The 18134-nt window shown below is 38.9% G+C and overlaps 1 protein-coding gene across 2 annotated transcripts in view; it reads left to right on the forward strand.

The window, feature by feature from the left end:
* Window positions 1-16304, forward strand: part of EPSTI1 (epithelial stromal interaction 1) — a 50106-nt gene extending 33802 nt beyond the window's left edge. The window contains exons 7-12 of one of the 2 annotated variants that reach the window (XM_063392154.1): window positions 965-1058; window positions 4227-4310; window positions 7051-7124; window positions 9031-9127; window positions 14196-14228; window positions 15685-16304. In XM_063392154.1, coding sequence (XP_063248224.1) covers window positions 965-1058; window positions 4227-4310; window positions 7051-7124; window positions 9031-9118 — 340 coding nt within the window. In that variant the 3' untranslated portion in view covers window positions 9119-9127; window positions 14196-14228; window positions 15685-16304. Of the gene's footprint in view, window positions 1-964; window positions 1059-4226; window positions 4311-7050; window positions 7125-8821; window positions 9010-9030; window positions 9128-14195; window positions 14229-15684 lie in introns of those variants that run through there. The other variant, XM_063392155.1, reaches the window with a different exon arrangement.
* Window positions 16305-18134: the final 1830 nt, after the last annotated feature.

The raw sequence follows: 18134 nt of genomic DNA on the forward strand, positions 1-18134 counted from the left end.
ATCAGAATCACTCTTCAGCAGCCAAGGCTTTTTCTCTAAGTTTAAGTCTTTGGTAGTGCCATCTTCTCCCACACAGAGCTAGCGGGTTGCCCTGTGAGAAGAGTAAATCTTTGCGTTCAATATCTCTTGAAGCACTCTTTCTGCTCTCACTTCAGTGCTTTCATGTTTTCCAAAGCTGTACACAGAAATAAAATTGCCTCTTTCCTCTAACTCTGTTCCTTTGAGTGAGAAAAGGCTTCAATATATGTGCCTGGGAGTGCAGGTTAAGAAACTAATTCCTCGCCACAGCACACAAACTCCCATTCTTTGTTTTATTTGTGACCTAGTTTAATTGTACTTGGTTGAAACTGTGAGCAAAGTGATGCTACTTTGAAATTCTTGGTTTATTAGGCATACAGCTGGACAAAGAAAATTGCCCTTGCCAGAATAAGAAATGAAAATGTTGTGCACTAACTAAAGACAAGCATTTTTTTCAATGGTACAAAAAGGTTGAAAGCCTTTCTGCTTGATAAAGTAATCTATTGTAAGGCTGTATTGTATTAACTGTGAAGGAAAATTCCTGAAAATAATCTTTTAAAGTGCTTAGCTGAGATTTATGGATCTCGTAGAAGGATTTGCAACAATTCAGTGAAGCATTTGCATCCTCATGAAGTCCAGTGGTATGTGAGTCTGTCTTACAGGAGCTTTACAATGAGGAAAGCATAGACACTGTACACCCCAAATATGCAAATGACCATAATTGTTTGCATAAAAAATCATCTCAGCAAATGTCTTATCCACAGTATGGGATTCTGTATCCTCTGTCCCATTTGTCTGTTTCCATAACCTTTTTTTTTTCTACCTGTGATGTTTTTCAGCAGACACATGATAAAACGTCTAGGCGAGATTCCAAGGGTGGAATAAAAAGCTGTGTTTATTTTTATGGAAGCACTAACAATTCTATTTGGATTGAATTTCTTTGTAGCAAAACCAATGAATTACTGAACAGATTGGACGTGGGTTTGCCAAAGAGTGATTCCTGTCAGATCGCTAATCCTGGACCAGAATCTACAGCGTGGGTAAGCAAAACCATTGCATGTGCTGTATTTTCTATCAGCTTTCCAGGTGCTGTCAATAGTGTAGTGTTAGAATATCCTAATTGAGCTTAATTGCCAAGACATATCTCAGTGAATACCAAGGAGCCTTTCTGCATGAATGAGACTGCCTACCTTGTCTCTTCCACACTGGCAGGGTATTCTACATAGTAAAGGACTGCTCACAGATCCCTTTCTGATAAATGAGAACCATAATTATATTCTAAGGTTAGATGAGAATCTTAAGTATGCCCTGTACCCATGCACTGGTGGTAAGCTTTTATGAAATCTCAATTAGTTCATGTCAGCCCATGCTTTACTGCATTAAAAATCCAGTCAAAAGAAAAGCTTGTTTCTCACTGCGTCCCAAAAGTGATTCCATGCACTGCTTGGGGTCTTTGTCCCAGTTTGAACTAGTCTGGTAATATCAGTGTAATTAGGAAATAGATAAAGTATTGCTTCAGTTTCATTATTCTAATTGACTCTGAGAGGCTTTTTCACATACAATTAGTCTTCTCATGTCTAAACCAAGCCTTCCTACTAATGTGAAAAGTTTCAGTGAGGAGTATTAACTCTTAGAGTGAAGTATTTCTCCTGTAGTAGGGGTTGTAACTGGGAAAGGACAGAGAACAGGGAGTCAAGCAGACAGAAATTTACATTGGAAGCAACTCAGCAGAAGTTTGGAAGTATCTGATCTGGCAGCCCTCTGTTGTATACAGCCTTGAGCACCAGCTGTTGGGTAACAGGAAGATTTGCCTCCATATTTCCTGAGATGCCTTAGAAATGGGAAAAAATCCTCTCTCTATAGAAATTGCTACCAACAGGACATATGACACGTCGTGCCTCTAGTATCTCTTCCTGGTTTTCATTGCATGAAAAGGGAATATGATATTGAAAATAGGTTCCATTCCCCTTTAATTCTTCAGGATATCTTGTATCTCTGAAAACCCTGAAGACATTTTAGCAAATGTGGGCAGATACATAGCTAGAAAGTGCCAATTTCTGCCCATCACTGCTGGACAGAAGGTCAGTTGCAGGAGAGTGGCTTTCAGGTTGTATATTGTAGTCTTGGATGAACAACCAGGAGGAAGGGATATGGAAAGGGAGAAAAGAGGTCTTGAAACCACTTCTACCTCCCTCTTGAAGCATCCAACACTCCAGAGGGGAGTTTGCTCTTTGGTAGGGAAGGCCTAGCTCTGCAGCCTTTGTATGGTGTGAGCGTTGAACTGTGAGCAGACAAGTGAGGTCGTGTCCACACGACTGACTTGGATCTCAGCATTTTGGTGTGCTGTCTTCATAGCCATACAGAAGTAGGTGGATGGATGAAGGAACACTCAACTCTTTAAATTGTACAGGTCCTACTTTTAGCCTTGACCTACCTATGTGGGTCTTTTTCATTCCATGTTTTGACAGATTTCACAAAAATTGTGCCAGATTATATCCCATAGTCCATCTTTCACTCTGCTAGTGTCCAAGCAGGTAAAATACGTAATTTATCTGTTCTGTTCTTTACTACTAGCTGACATCATACTTGTCTTTTGTAGGGCTGCATTTCTGTGGCTTTGTGAATCAAATAATCACTTGTTTGTAATGCAGCAATGCAGTCAGCAAAATCTTCCCAACCAGCTTGGATGAGGTCGGGTCCATAGGCATAGACACAGACTTTGAGCCAGGAATCCAAAGCACATAACCAGTGAGTTCTTATCTAAATAAACTTGGCATAGCACCAAAATGCTAAACCAGTAGGAAAACCAGGACTCTGATTTGGATGTTATCTTGAACGTGTCCTTTGTCTGGAGTAATTAAAAGATTAAGGAACAGTGTATTTGAAATAGTGAAGTGTGATAAGCTTGGGACGTGCCTAACATGCTTGCTAAAAGGGGGAATATACATACATGTATGTGATTTTTTAAAATTTGAAAATCTTGTTCTGAAAACAGTCTGGGACTGTGTGATGCAGATCAAAGTTTTTTCATCATGTCATTTCTTAGATAGTGATATTAATTTAGCACACCTAGCTCAACTATCCTTGCCAAGTGTTACTTTACCTCCATGAACATATTTGACTTCTTTTGAGTGACTCTGTCATTGATGACTTTTTGGGCCTGCTTATTTAATCAAGCTCATAATTAATTTTAATCCTGTCTTTCAAAGTGTGACCAATCCTGTGTAGATTTTTATTGTCTTCCAGCTTGGTTAACATACTCTCCACACAATTCTCCAAGCCATTACCAAAAGTAATGAATAATATCAGACCCAGAATGAGTCTCCCTGGACACATGTAGCAACTTCTCCCAGCTCAAAATTGAGCTATTAATAATTGCATTCTCTATTCAGTCTTTTTAGCAAATTATGTGCTTGTTGTTTTAATGGTGTCATTCTGCATGCATATATCAAGTTTTGGGAATATTCTGTAGACCTCTGACAAATTCCTCACTAAAGTCAAACCTGCACAATACTTGTATTAAATTATACTGGCTCATTTTTAGTGTGCTACACTATGTCCCTGCTCAAAGAACTTACAGTAGAAGTTCCAGTGTATAATATCCTAAGGATCCTCTAAGACCCTAACTGTAGGTTTGCTTTTCGCAAACAGTTACAACTTGTGAAAGACCAAGGCTAGTTACTGTAAACCTGCTGCACAGTTATTACATTATTCATGATGTGTAGTTCAGATTTTCAATTTTCTTGATGCCTCACAAATCGTAGCAGGTTTGATCTCTCCTGTTGCCCTACCTCCACAAAAAAGTCTGTGTTTCCATCTGTTACAAGGCCTCCATTCTGCTTTTTTATCTTGCTAATATTTTCATTACTTTTCTTTCTTCCCGGAATACCCCATCTATCATATATGCCAGCTGTGTTTTCTGTCTGCTCAGGGTATGTTTTTGGCTGTCACTGGGACACAGACTAGCACTTGCTGTGGCTACCTGGGTGTGATGCACAAGTGGACATCCAACCAAACCAAATGACTGAGAGGTTTTAGACCACTTCTTGTTTAAATTCTAGTCTTGAGCCTAATCTGTTTCTTAAGTAACTGGAATCATTCGACCATTTGTGTTTGTTAACTACCCATATAACAATTTCAAATAAGGTTTGGGAGTTTGGCCCTGCTGTCACCACACCAATGTATTTTTTTTTTCTGCTGAACAATAGAAAAGAAGCCATGCTTATAAGCAAGCTCTTAGAGAGGATGAAAACAGAAGATTAGAGGAAATGAAGCAAGAACAACAGAGGAAGGTAATTACACATTAACAGTTTGCATATTGTATCATTTTTACATGCTGTGAAACCAATTAAATACATTGATTACTTGTAGCCTATGCACAGAGCTTCTCTATAGCAAAAGAGATTCAGTCACTGTTTTCAAATATTGTGCAAGAGATGAGTCAAGCTGTAAAATTTAAATGGGGACAGGACAATTATCTTCTGAGTTCAAAGCTGTTTGCATCTGGAAAATGAGCTCCTCTTCACCTCTCCTCTTGAATAATTGTGCAGAGGGTTTTTTGACCATGGCAACCAATTTCATAGGCTAAGGAAATCATTTTGGCTAAGGAAACTTTCTTGCAGGTAGAAGTCATCTTACTGAGAAATTAAGGGTGATCTCTCTGAATTGTCTCTTTCTGTAGAACTGAGGCCCATGGGCCCTGCTTTTTCAAATGGGGATGTGGAAATGCTCAGATTTGCTGTTAATTATAGTACATCTCTCTGTGCCCTTGCTGACTACCTAACTAATGAGTTTTGAATTGTCTGAAAAGCAGGCATGCCATAGCTGCAACTTTGAACTCCACGTCCAGCATGTGCGTTGTGCATTGCCTGAAATGTGTAGCCCCTCTGGTGTGGATTTGGGTACCATACCTACATAAAATTCCTCTACCAAAGGTGATGGCACTGTGCAAAGTTATCTGTCTTGGCTCCAGGTCTGACTGTGAAAGTAAAGGGAGGGCAGCACCTGAAAATCTAGCAAATAATTTGAAAATATGTGAGCAAGTGCTGAACCACTTGCTGTGCCTCTGCTGTTACTAACATCCAAATTAATGTTAAGCTACTTCCCCAGTAGGAGAATTTTAGCACAACAAATTCCATGCACTGAGTTTCCTCTAGAGCTGGAGAAGTAACTCATCCCCTCTCACAGATATCTTTCTTTACACGTTGGGGATGTGTCCTCATTTCGTAGTATCTTAACTATGATACTGGGGAAAAAAGGTGGAGCAAGAGGAGTCTCTTAACTGCTATCCCATCAGATGTATGCTTATTCCCAGAACTTATACAGAGGAAGAATTTTTGAAAGCCAGCCTGGATGAGTGTGAGGCTGGTTCCTGTTGTAGTCTGTACATTGTACATGGATCCTTCCAAAGAGAAAATAACTACAGATGTAAATTAGCACACCCCTAATTAATGGGTTTGACTTGTGTAGAGCTGTAGACCCTCTAGTGATTTCTGTGGATTGCTAAGGAGGTGTTGGCTGCTTCTAAGGCTGCTCCTGTTTGCTATGTGGTTCCAAGGTCTCCTTGCCTTCACAGTTGCTGCTACCTATTGTGTAGAGTAATGCACTACTTACAATCCTACTGTAAATAATATGTATTTTAAGGGCTCCAATAATTGTCCCTCGGATATATGTGTTGGCTCATTCCTACTTCAGACTAATATTTATTAAAGTAATTGTGAATTCTGTCTTGTGTGTACCTCCTAGCACAGTGTAGCTATAAAATGTGTAGGTATTGTCAGTTCCCTTTTTTTCTTCAGAACAGGTTTTAGTATGTGCTGCTTGATTTAGAAATTTTCAGTACACTTGGAACACCGCATCGTATACACACAATATATTTCAGAACATTACTCCAAGAGAGGAGTCGGCATATTGGAAAGTCAGATACTGAGTTTTAATTTTCAGGTTGAATAGTTATTTAAAATAGTGAAAATTGAGGTTGGCTTTTTTATTTCTTAATCCTGTTTCTTCTTTTAGGGCTAGACAAATATTGATACACAACACATTCTCAGTTATTGATTTTCTCCATACATTTATTGCATAGTTTTTATTTAATGTTCCACTTAAATTGATTCAAAAAAAAAAAAAAAAAGTCTTGTGGTTCCATTCAGGTATTGAAGCTTTTATCTAACCACATCATTTTATTTTAGTTTCTATTCCTACTGCTGTGCAGTTGCCATGGAAAATATGAAAGATGGGTCTGTTCCTGTGCCTTCCCCCTTGCCCTGCAAGCCAAATCTCCTTTGCAGGAAGATCTGCAACTTCTCAGGTGCATTGCAGGCAGGAGGAGCTGGACAAAAAGGCACACATACAGACCAGGTCATACCAACTGTGTTTTCTTCACAGTTCTGGCTAAAATTGCACGAGCCAGCTCTCCTCTGAAAAGAATTCCCTTTGACACTGTTTATATACCTTAATACTACGTAAGGCTGGAGTCTGCTGCAATGCTGGGAGTTTGTATTTGTTTCCAACACACCATTTGCAACAAGTACCACTTTCCCTCCTCACCATGAAGGGAGCCCCAGGGAGCTGGAGGTGACACACCACATCATCATAGAGCCCAGATCTCATCATCATCTGCTTGCACTCTGTAGAGGCAGGAGGTGGAGGACGTCTCCTTCTTACCCTGTGGGCATCACAGCTGTGTCTGCTCCTGACTTTGGCCACTGGGAAATTCATATCTGTGTTTTGGGACAAGGGGAAGCAGACTGGTGTCTGGGACACCCCCTTAAATCTAGGACTGTAAATGTCTGAATCCTGTAATGTCCCACTTTTTAAGGCACAACTAAAAATCATCCTCATGCTGAACAGAAAAACCAGCTCAGTTTTTAACATAGTGCTGTCACATAAGTAAAACACTGCTGAGAGAAATTCTGACTCTAACTGAGGTTAACATTGTTTGGAATTAATAGGGTTTTGCAGCGTAAATATATTAATTAAAAGTAAGTTTGTTTGTTTGTTTATTTGTTTGTTTTTCACTTCCATCATTGCCAGGCTGAATTAATGGAACTTAAACAAAAGCAGGAAGATGAAACCAGGACAAGAGCACTTAAAAATGAACAGAGAAGGTATGATGCAAAAAATGCAGAATACACTCAAATTGAATTCCCACCTGGAAAGGGTCTCAAAATTGCAGGCACTCATGCTTTAGAAGACTATTGCAATGAGGATCCCTGACCTCATCTCTGGTTTAGCTTTGCTTTCAAATGAGCCACTAATATCCACTATTACAACTGCTCACTGTAAGCAGCATCACCCAGAGTGCCTTTCTCACTTTATTTATCCTATCAGCATAGCATACAGCATAGGGTAGAAACTATTAATAGTTTCATGGATGATTACTGTACAGTAGCTTCAGCTGGGACACACTTTATCTGTGTATCTGCACATGAACCTAAGTATCTATAGCTTTTTATTTTTGTAGCAATATTTTTTATTTATTTTAGAATAGTCTACTTCGTCCGTGCTGCATCTTGTGGTTGACTGTCTCTGAGGTTAGCAGAGAGAGCTAAACCTGGGGTCTGATATCGATTCAGATGGAACCTGCAGTGCAGCAAGGCCGCCTGCAGCTGCATTTCCTTGCACTCCCTGCTGTGACCTCTCTGTGCTCAACAGTTCTCATCTTCCACTTCTGTCACTTAACTGACTTTTCATTACCTGAAGCACAGCTTTATTCTCAGCTTTGTTTTCTGCTGGTAAAGAGAAACAACGCTCAGGCTCAAAAGTAAAAACACTGTTTCTTTTTTTAAATCATTATGTATATATAAAAAAATACTTCTGTAGGCAACCAGTCTTCAGACTGCTTTCATTTCTTTTTTTTTTTTTCTCTAGGAAAGACATTGAAATAATTACTCATAGAATTCAATAAAAGATTTTTGATTCGGACTATCTCATATCCCTAGAAAGAAATAACACAGTATTTTGGTTTTTATCTCATTCTTACCAATACCATTGTAAAACATTAAAGCAACAGTCATGTCTAAGCATGTCTGCCAGTCCTAAGCAGTAATCAAGGGGAAAAAGAAAGAATCATAGAATGATTTGGGTTGGAAGGACCTTAAAGGCCATCTAGTCCCAACCTCCCTGACATGGGCAGGGACACCTTCCACTAGACTAGGTTGCTCAAAGCACCATCCAGCCTGGCCTGAAACGCTTCCAGGGATGGGGCATCCACAGCTTCTCTGGGCAACCTCTGCCAGTGCCTCAGCACACTCATAGTGAAGAACTTCTTCCCAATATCCAATCTAAATCTACCCCCTTTCAGTCTAAAGCCATTCTCCCCTGTCCCTTATCACAGGTCCTTGTAAAAAGCCTGTCTCCATCTCTCTTGTAGCTCACTTTAGGTACTGAAAGGCTGCTGTAAGGTCACCCCACAGGCTTTTCTTCTCCATGCTGAACAATACCAATGTGAAAACATTTAAAACAGATTGAGGAAAACTGTGTCTATATTTGTCCATGCTTTCCAGACTGATAGAGCAGTACAAGAAAATCCTAGAATTTCAGAGCTGGATGGTTGAGAAAGTTCTCAGCTGCATAAATTGTCGCTATCAGTAACAAGCTTAAGTGGGTTTTTTCCATTTTTATTAGGAAATCAGTACTTCTGAAAACTTTCTTTGTGCACTGAAGGCTGAAAGATTACCTCAGATGGGTTGTCAAAATAGGTAACCTCTCTAAAAAGGTTGTTGGTGGTACGCAGGTCATCTTTCTATGGAGAACTTTGGTGCATTATGCACAGCAGCTAAGGTGTGCCTTTTAATCCCAACAGGCTGATCCCAGGATAAGGATGCATCTGGTGAATTGAAATCCACCTGATCTCACGCCTGTCCATGGTTATGCAGCACAGGCTTGAAAAATATAGGAAGATGGGCACTGAACAGATGGGAAGGGAAAGCCACTCACAGAATGTTAAATTTCAATAGTTTGTGAACTGCTCAGCTGCCTTCAGTCATTATTCATTTTTTATTGTACTTTAAGGGTAAATAATGCTTTCCTGGACCGGCTCCAGAACAAAATACAGCCTAATAACACCTACCACCCTGGATATACTGGACTGCCTCCATAATGGCACTTGGTAAGTTTTTTGGTACAGAATGTGGAAGCAATGGGATTGTTTAAATGTTGAATTTTTCTCCAGGCATTATTGTGTGTCTGTGTGTTTAGCCTGCCTGACAGAACTGAGAGCCCTAGCTGGCTGTCCTCAATACCTTTCAAGAAGAAATTCTGTCTAAAATATAAGCTGTTCAAATGGGAAGAGGGAGGAGGAACAGCTGCTCTTGCAGCAGAACTCTGTGGCCTTGCATGTGAGGTACTTACTGCAAGGAGCCACATCCAAGGTACTTCCTTAAGTTCAGAACAAAGATAGTGAAACCATTAGGGATATTTAAAGTCTTAAAATGAAGGATGCTTGGGTATACTGTAAATATTTTAATATGATATTGAAGTTGGAGGGAAAAAATCCCGTATCTGTATCTGTATCTATCAATCTATCTATCTTTCCATGTATAGCTGCTCATTTTTAACCTATATAAAATTATGACAAATAAGGCTCAACTGCATTTGATTTAAAATCAGTATTTGTAAGGATTCTTTGAAGAAAAGGTATCTTGACCTTTTAAAAGGTATCTTGACCCATAATCTAGTAAACATCCATTCATTTTTTCAAATTTCCTAATGAGGCATTAATGTGACTGTTGTTTAGAATTGCACTTTTCAGTGTAAAAAACTATACAATTATATGTATTCCCCATCATGGAATTTTCCATTAGCTTGAAATTCTATTGGTGAAAGGACCGTAGTGCAGAAATGGAAGAGTTAGGAAGACCAAGAAGCAAGATTATGAGATTCTAAGAGAACTTTTTGTGTGTGAAAGTGTAGAGAAAGGTGTTTAGATGATAAAATATAAAAGCTTCAACTGATTTAGTGGGTGAGGATGTATATGTTGGCCAGTGAATACCAGGAAGAGTTCGGTCCAAAATCAAAGCATAGTTAAAAAGCAGATATTCTTGCTACTGGAATTTTCCATGTACTAGAAATGGGAAAAGTGTGTCTTCATCACTACAAGCTGTGGGCAAGCCCTGGGCTTGTGCTGATTCTTGGTCTTGATGAGAGGAGAGAGGACATGCCAGGTTAACCTCCCATAAGGTCTGTGAGCAGACAGTAGCAGCTTTACTGATCTGAAACATGTCAGGCAGTCCAGAAGCGGATGGAAGCCAAGTTACAGATGTCCAGGCTAGATAAACAGTGTGAGTAAGAGAGCACAATGTATGGCAGGCCTGAGCCACCTCCTGAAGGACAGCATGTCTGCAGGTAGCAGAACTAGAGACAGCAGGCAGGACACAGCCACCTGATATGTAGTGAAAGTGCAGAAAGCGAAGTCTGCTGGATGGTGCCTGGTTAACAAAGGTGGCAAGGGCACTTTGTGTCTTTTATCCCCATTTGTGTACTGTTTCCTGATAAACTCCAAGGGACATGTGTGACACAGCCAAGATCCCCGATATCTTACTCGAGCATCCCCATCAGAGCACCTGCCTTCACCCCTGGAAACCTTGCCGTTGTCTGCAGAGGTGGCAGAGGTTTGCCTTTAGCCAGATGCACATGCCCTCTTTCACAGGGCAGGTGTTGGTCCCACCAAACTCAGCCCAGGCACAGTTTTAACAACAGATGGCTCTGTGATGCATGCAGCCAGACCATGTGAGGATTTTTTTATACATATTCAAAGAATGCATCAGCGCAAATGCAATAAAACCTCATGTATAGAAGTAATAAATCTCCTGCTCTGTTATTTACTTAATGACTCCCTAGGAGCCTCCCTTCTGTTGGGTAATGCTAGATCTATTTTTCCTTTATGTTATAACAGGAGATTTGAAGACTAAACAGAGCAGGAAAGGATTAAATTATGAAAGAATATGTCATAACGGATAGGAATTAAAAAATGAGTATTGGTAACAAGTACAAGAAAGCAAAATAATCTCTCAAAAGATAGGCTGGAGGCAGCAATCTTAGTGTCTTTGATTATTTGTCTTTGATTATGCAAAGTTTCTTCTCCTTTCCTTTGGGATTTTAAACAAAAAAGAACTGAACTCCAGGCAGGGCTTACAAGTCATGTAGTCTACAGCCTGGCATTTTACATTACAAGGAATCTAACTGAAACAGGTCATACTATATATTAAGATTAAAAGAAGTAAAAAAAAGGTTCCCAAAGTAAATACCTGAAGGTGATTTTTGAGCTTATTCCATCTGTACAGTGGCACCAAATAGGAAATATTTGTTCTCTTTCCCTTTTTTTTTTTTTCCTATTTGAACTCTTTACAGTCATGACAACTTCACACTTAACAGAAACTGAATGTTGTGCTCTACCGTTGATGTACCTACTCTATTTTTCACTGTTAGTTCTATTAGCCTGGTTCCTAAAGAAATGAAGTTTGTACGATCACACTGTCTGCTTGCCTGTAATAAGGTTTTCCAGCTGCTGGCCAATCTTAGCCAAATTTGAAAGGGATTATAAGTCTCAGAGATAATTAAATTTCTGTGTGTTTTGTGAAAAGCAGTGACTAGCGTAGGAGACAGCCTGAAACAGTGCCCACTCTGAGGGGCGGTGCATTCTCTGCATTGTTTGACTGCAGCCCTCTGGCAGATCAGCGTGGGCAGAGCTCCAGAGCAGCTGCAGCTTTGCCCTGATTTCCTGGGGGCTGAGAGATTCAGAAAGGGACATGGATATCACAGAAGACATGGAGAAAAGGGGAGGAGGCTGAATATATTGTGTGTGTCTGTGCAGAGGGCAGGAAAGCAGTTACATTGTCCAATTGTTCCCTGAGCAATAGGAAATGAGTTTTCATTAATTCGAATGCCCTCCAGACATTCTGTGTTTTATTAGGAATATTTATAAGCTATTATATCAAGAAGGATCTTAACAAATGTAATTTTCCCTGCCTTTTTGATTATAGATGCCAGGGTACTCTCTGGGTGGCTATGTAGTTTCCTTTTTTAATGGAAAAACAACATAATGAAGCTCCACTTCTATCTGTGAGCTGCTTCACCCTTGAGAAAGCCCTGAGTCTTGCTGTATGCTATCAAGGAAGTTTTAATGCCCCCTGCACTGCCTTTGACATAAGGATAAACCTGTTAGGATAGGAGGATAACCATTGTCCTTTCAAAGTCGAACTCTTAATAAATAAGATCATATCATGGAATCACAGAATGGTTTGGTTGGAAGGGACTTTAAACGTCATCTGGTTCCAACCCTGCTGCCACAGGCAGGGACACATTCCACTAGACCAGGTTGCTCAAAGCTCCAGCCAACTGGGCCTTGAGCATTTCCAGGGATGGGGCATCCACAGCTTCTCTGGATAACCTGCTCCAGTGCTTCACCACCCTCACAGTGAAGAATATCTTCCTAATTTAATCATTACTCAGCCAGGACTTAGAACTGAGACAGTTTTTGTTCACTGTTATGGCACAAATGATCAGTAAAACACTTCTGTTGTTACAAAATAATAACTTTAATACAGTTGCAGATCTTGTTATTCACTTCCTTGTGAGATTTGCCCATATCCAAGTATGTAGGGATTTGCAGAGACCAAAAGCTAATGCATGGCAAGCCAGTAACAGAGACCTTGTTAATTTTTTGCATGAAAATGGGGCACTGTCAAGTACCCTTTTGTTTATTCTGTAAATGGGGAGAAGTCACATTGTGAACACATGGAATTTATAGATCTACTCTTCTTTAATGAAGTGCTAGCTGTCTTGCTGGAATTCTCTGAGCCATTGCAAACCCAGAATGTAGAAGGCAGGGTGACATATTACATCTTCCTGTCTCATGTCTCCATTATATCCAGTGTGATGCATAAGAAAGAAATGCTCCCTTGAATGCTGACTATGCTCTTTCAGTGGATGCATAATTCTAGATATTTGCTGTGGAAAGCAACTATGCCCCAAATACACAGGTATAGTGGGACAGGAAACCCCATTCTCTTCCTTTCCCACGTGCAGAACAGGAACTCGGTAAGACGTTGTATAAATTTGTTTTGAGGAAACATGATTTACGGATAAAACTATTTTAAATAAGCATGGTCTGTGGGTTTGCACTTTGTTTAGCTCTTGCAGCACGATCCATGGGAAAGTTTCTTTGGAGTCTCAACCAGCTCTTGATTTATGCTATTTGTGATCAGTTGAAGAGGGAACAAATCATGAAGTTTACTGTTGCACAGCAAAAGAGCTCAAAGGCCCCTGAAGCCACAAGGGCAACACGCATGCCACAGGTTTCTGTAAACAATCTGTCTTTAATACACTTTCAGAAGGATCAAGTTGCACTAAAAATGCTGGTTTCCCAAAACAAAGAATAAATGTTTACTTAATATGGGAATATTGAGAAAAGAATATTTGTATAAGAAGGTTCCAGAATGCAATCCACAATGGTTCATTTGTTTAAATGAATGATGTGATTTGTTAACTAAGCTTTTACTTGATTAGTCTATGTACAATCTGAGTTGAAAAGGTTATCAATTTGTTTCCTAAAACTGGTTGTTTTCTTATTTGTTGGGTTTTTTCTTTTTACTGAGAGTAACATGTTTGTCCTTCCTGGCAGAAAATACAGAAACTACTTAGCAGAAGTATCAGCATCAATAAAGGGACCTCAGATGAGTCGGTGCAGGCAGGCTATAGCTCAGATTTACCTCTGGCAAGGCTGTCAAACATCATATGCAGATGTGTTTGTCCTGCCTTGAGCTTGAGCTCAATCATTCTTTGCTATGAGAATCTCATCCTAAATGAGAATAGTGACAATCTGGGCGGGAGAGAAGAAACTTCTCACTCTTTCAAATTGTGTGAGGTTAAGGATTGAAGTATCTGAAAATATTTGAAATACTTCTAGATTTTTTTTTTCCCAGCAGAAGCAAGATATGTTTATCTCTTGAGTCAATACATCCTGCTATTTATTTAGAGTTCAAATCAGAGATGTTTCTTGCTAGGACTGGAATCTTGCAGAAGGGTATGCTTGTTATTTTAAGTGGAGTTGCAAAAGGGCTTCAAATAATCAAGAAAGCTCCACACAACTAGATAACCATAATTCCTTGCATAAATATGTCTTTGTATTGCACATTGTACATTATACTGTACTAATGCATTTTTTTTCTTTTATCCAGAAGTCAAACTACTTGGAATAAAGGAGGAGCAAGGTAAGAATAATGAATTTGTTCTTTTTAGGACCAATGTCAGTATTAGCTTTGAATTTGACATTTTATTATGACAGCTTATGTAGTTTAATTTTGAAACAATATGAGAAGAGATCTTAAAATAGCTGCATTCCAACTCTCTGTTTGGGGGGCATGCAATGGCACATACCTAATCTGAAACATGATTTTTGTAAAGAATCACAGAACGTGTATTTCAGGTAGAAGAACTGATGATGGCATTGAAGGCATCTTCTGGGAATGCCTTGATATTTAGGCTAAAACTTCACTACAACCATGTTCTCTGCATCATAGACTGTGCCTGGATAAACCTGAACAGCTAAGGAATGTGACTGGAAGTGCAGGAAAAACTTTCAGGGTTCTTAAGTGAAAGGGGATACTTTCATGGGCTTTGTTCTTCCAACTATTTTTTGTGAACAAAAAGGGAGACTATTCCTATCAGTGGAGGCTGTCAGTAAAACACCACTGTTGAGTCAGAGAAATCAGGCCCTCTGTTTAAAAAGTCCTTTTCTTAAGGTTCACTCTACCTGTGTTCCTTTCTGAAATGGGTTCCCTACTCTAATTCTCAGTTCTGATACAAGTATGTCTGCAGAGCCTTCACTTCTAGGCTTGGAGACTTTTGAAGCAAGTTCAGGTACTGACAAAGATTATTCATGCCTTAGGAGATGGCTTTGACACAACTTGATTTTTCTTTTTTTTTTTTTGAGAGCTGGCATTTTACAAAGAGGAATTTAAAATAATCAAACTTTTAAAAGCCCCTTGGTTCCAACCCTTCTCACATAAATCTAGATATTCTTATGTGACTTTCTTCATCATCTGCTACTCCAACAGTTACATTAATATTTTTGTAGCAGGGTTTTATTCTGAAGACAGTATCTAAATAATATTGTTGGCTTCCCATGGGTTGTCTTTTCAGTTTTGTGAGAATTAAAATTGTTATTTAAAATTTCACTAAGGAAATGACAATGTGTAGATAAAGGCAGTTCCCTGGAGGGGCAGAAATGAGGGTTTTTTTGCAGTTTACAATACTACTAGGTTTTATAACCTGTGGACAGCTGAAGGAGTTCAACAATTTGTTGTTTTTCACTATATTTACAATGCCAATAATGTATTTACATATGAACTGTACAAGAAATTTGGATGGGTGTATTTGTAAGCCTTGTTTAACTGTTGTTCTGAAAACACATTTCAGCCTGCTATGTTAATATATTATTCAAAGAGTTATTAATATGTCTGCAGGTAATTAGGACACTTTGTGAATTAAATTTACAAAAAGATAGAAATCCCTTCATGAAGGCTTTACATAATTAAAAGCTAAAACCTGTTGGTAGAAAAGGAAGACTTTATTTTCCAGTGGACTTAATCCCTGAGAAGCTGACTTTGAATTTTGTTTTTGCTGTAAAAGATAAACTTTAATTCTGTTTTCTCCCTCTTGTTACAGGGTGTTGCAGAAATATTCACTTTTATCTGGCCTAGGCCAAAGGACCTCATAAAAGCTCCAAGAAACTGCTCTTTTTTGTGATTCTTTTCTTACGCTGACTTCAGCTGCACACCCTCCTCATGAGCAATCTGCAGAGACTGGTTTCTAGCTGTCATTATTCATGCATACATACTTGAAATAGCTGATTATGAAAGTCCTGTTTAATTTTTAATAAGAATATGTGTAAAATTTTTTCATAAATTGTTTTGCCTCTTGGAGAATGTAATTATCCCAGTCTTCAAGATCTCTGGAAAAGAAGACAAAAGTGACTGCAGAAACTGAAGTAATATATGTGTTTACTTGCTGCTTTTTATAAAAAAAAGCATTTCAGAGACAATCTGAAAAAGCAGGTAGATAGTTTTCTTTTGGGAAGGGAAGAAGAAGTGTTGTTGGGGGTTTGTTTGTTTGTTTGTTTTCTGTTTGTTTTTGTGGAAGTTCTGTGAAATTATTTTACTGTTGTACTCAACAGCAGACACTCAAGAAGAAAAATATGCATTGTAGACAGTATCTTTTAAATAAGTTCTTATAAAAATACAACACATGAAAGAAAGAAATAAAGCTTGAAATAACACTGAAATGTATTTGATCTCTCCACATCTTTTGTGATATGATGTAGTGTCTTTTCTCTTTTCCTGTTTTACCATGGTAACTTCTCTTACAGGAGTGGGGAACACTACTCCAACATTAGTTCTAGTTTCCTGCTTTTCTTTGTCCCTCTAGTCCAGTGGAATTTAATTTGTGTCTCCCTGTCTCAGAGACAGATGACAACATTTAATGCTTTCTAAAAGTCAGCTACATGACCAAGATACTTCTAATGTAATGTAAAAGAAGGGTTCACAGTACATGTTACATAAACCATGCGGGGAAGAAAAAGTATCTGTGGCATTTGCAAGTGTGTCTTAGGCTGATTTAAAGGTCTCCTGAGCAATTTTGTTCAACATTCAGGCATACCATGATATTTTTCCATCACCCTTGAAATATGGAAGCTTCATAATGAGTCACCGGAAGGGTTTTTTTGAACCACAGACGTGTCAATGTTTGCTTTCCCTTGTGGAACACTCTGTGGTTGTCTTTGGCTCCAAGTATTACTCAAATCTTTCATACTGCTGGCTAGCTGACATTCATAGAAAATGCTGGAGATCTTGGCAATATTTTCTGGTTTAGGGGTTTTTTTGTTTTGTTTTGTTTTTTTGGTTTGGTTTGGTTTTGGTTTTTTGGGGTTTTTTTTTTTGGTAAAAATTTCTGTTAAAATTCCTTGGGAAGACTTTTCCATACCTACATAATGGTACTGTATTGCAAGTGGTATTTGGCTGTGCCACTGGACTTCTTTGGAAATTAAATTTACTCTCCCTCCAAGAAATCCCTCACCCGGCCTCCTTTGGTAGATATTAGGGGTGGGGCTAAATGTCTGCAGAGTGGGCAATGCATACATGCGTGTGTAAATATATATATATATATATATATATGTATTTATGTATGTAAGTATATAAGTATGTATGTCTATTTAAAAGGAAATGTCTTTGCTGTAGTCAGTCCCTGGTATTTTTCTCTTGTGGGACTCACACTTGTAGGTGGTCTTTTTGAAGCAGTGAACCCAAAGGCTGAGTAGGGGGGAAAGTCACCTCTGTCCCCAACAGGTTGAAATTCAGTCTGTGTTGCTACGTTTCTGTATCCAAAGAAAAATAACTTTTTATTAACCTGCTACTTTTACATTCAGGAACAGTGATGGCAGGTCACCTTGAGTAACCTCTTCCATTAAGCTTGTCTGCTTTCTTTTGGCTGTCTTCAAAGATGAAACTTGATCACAGTCTTCAAAGTGCTTCCCCTTATCCAGCATTTCAATCTCTTATTTGAAATGCTGTCTGCAAACTATTTTGGACATTAACTATTCCAGCCCTTTTAATGGAGGAATATCTGAATTTTTCCTCCCATATCTTTCTGAACAGAACAAACAAATCTATATGAACAGTGGCCCAGGAAGTGTCTTTGACAACCATGCCCTGCAATGGAGATGATAAGAAGTTACATCCATCCACAAATTGATGTTGGCAGGATGTCTAGAAAAAGCAGTTCTTATGCTGTTGGAAAGCTTCCAGTATCTCAGAATTGCCACCTCCATACACACATACCCTCCCCAAACTGTGAGACTGAGAGCAAAGGGCTGTTATGACATCTCTTTAAAAGCATTATAATGAAATGAACTGGTGCTAGACTGGGAAAACACCTTCAGGTTTGTCGAGAGTTAGGAACAGATAGCTGGGCATATTTTCTATCTACCTGTTAAACTTTTGATAAAGGTTTTCAAACTCAAGTAGTTCCTCTAGTTACAACTTAATCCAACCAAACTAATTATCTTTGTGCTGTGGCATAAAACCAGATTTTATTACTGCATAACAGTAAATAGAGAGTTT

The sequence above is a fragment of the Prinia subflava genome, chromosome 3, assembly GCF_021018805.1.
Source record: "Prinia subflava isolate CZ2003 ecotype Zambia chromosome 3, Cam_Psub_1.2, whole genome shotgun sequence".
Lineage (NCBI taxonomy): Eukaryota > Metazoa > Chordata > Aves > Passeriformes > Cisticolidae > Prinia > Prinia subflava.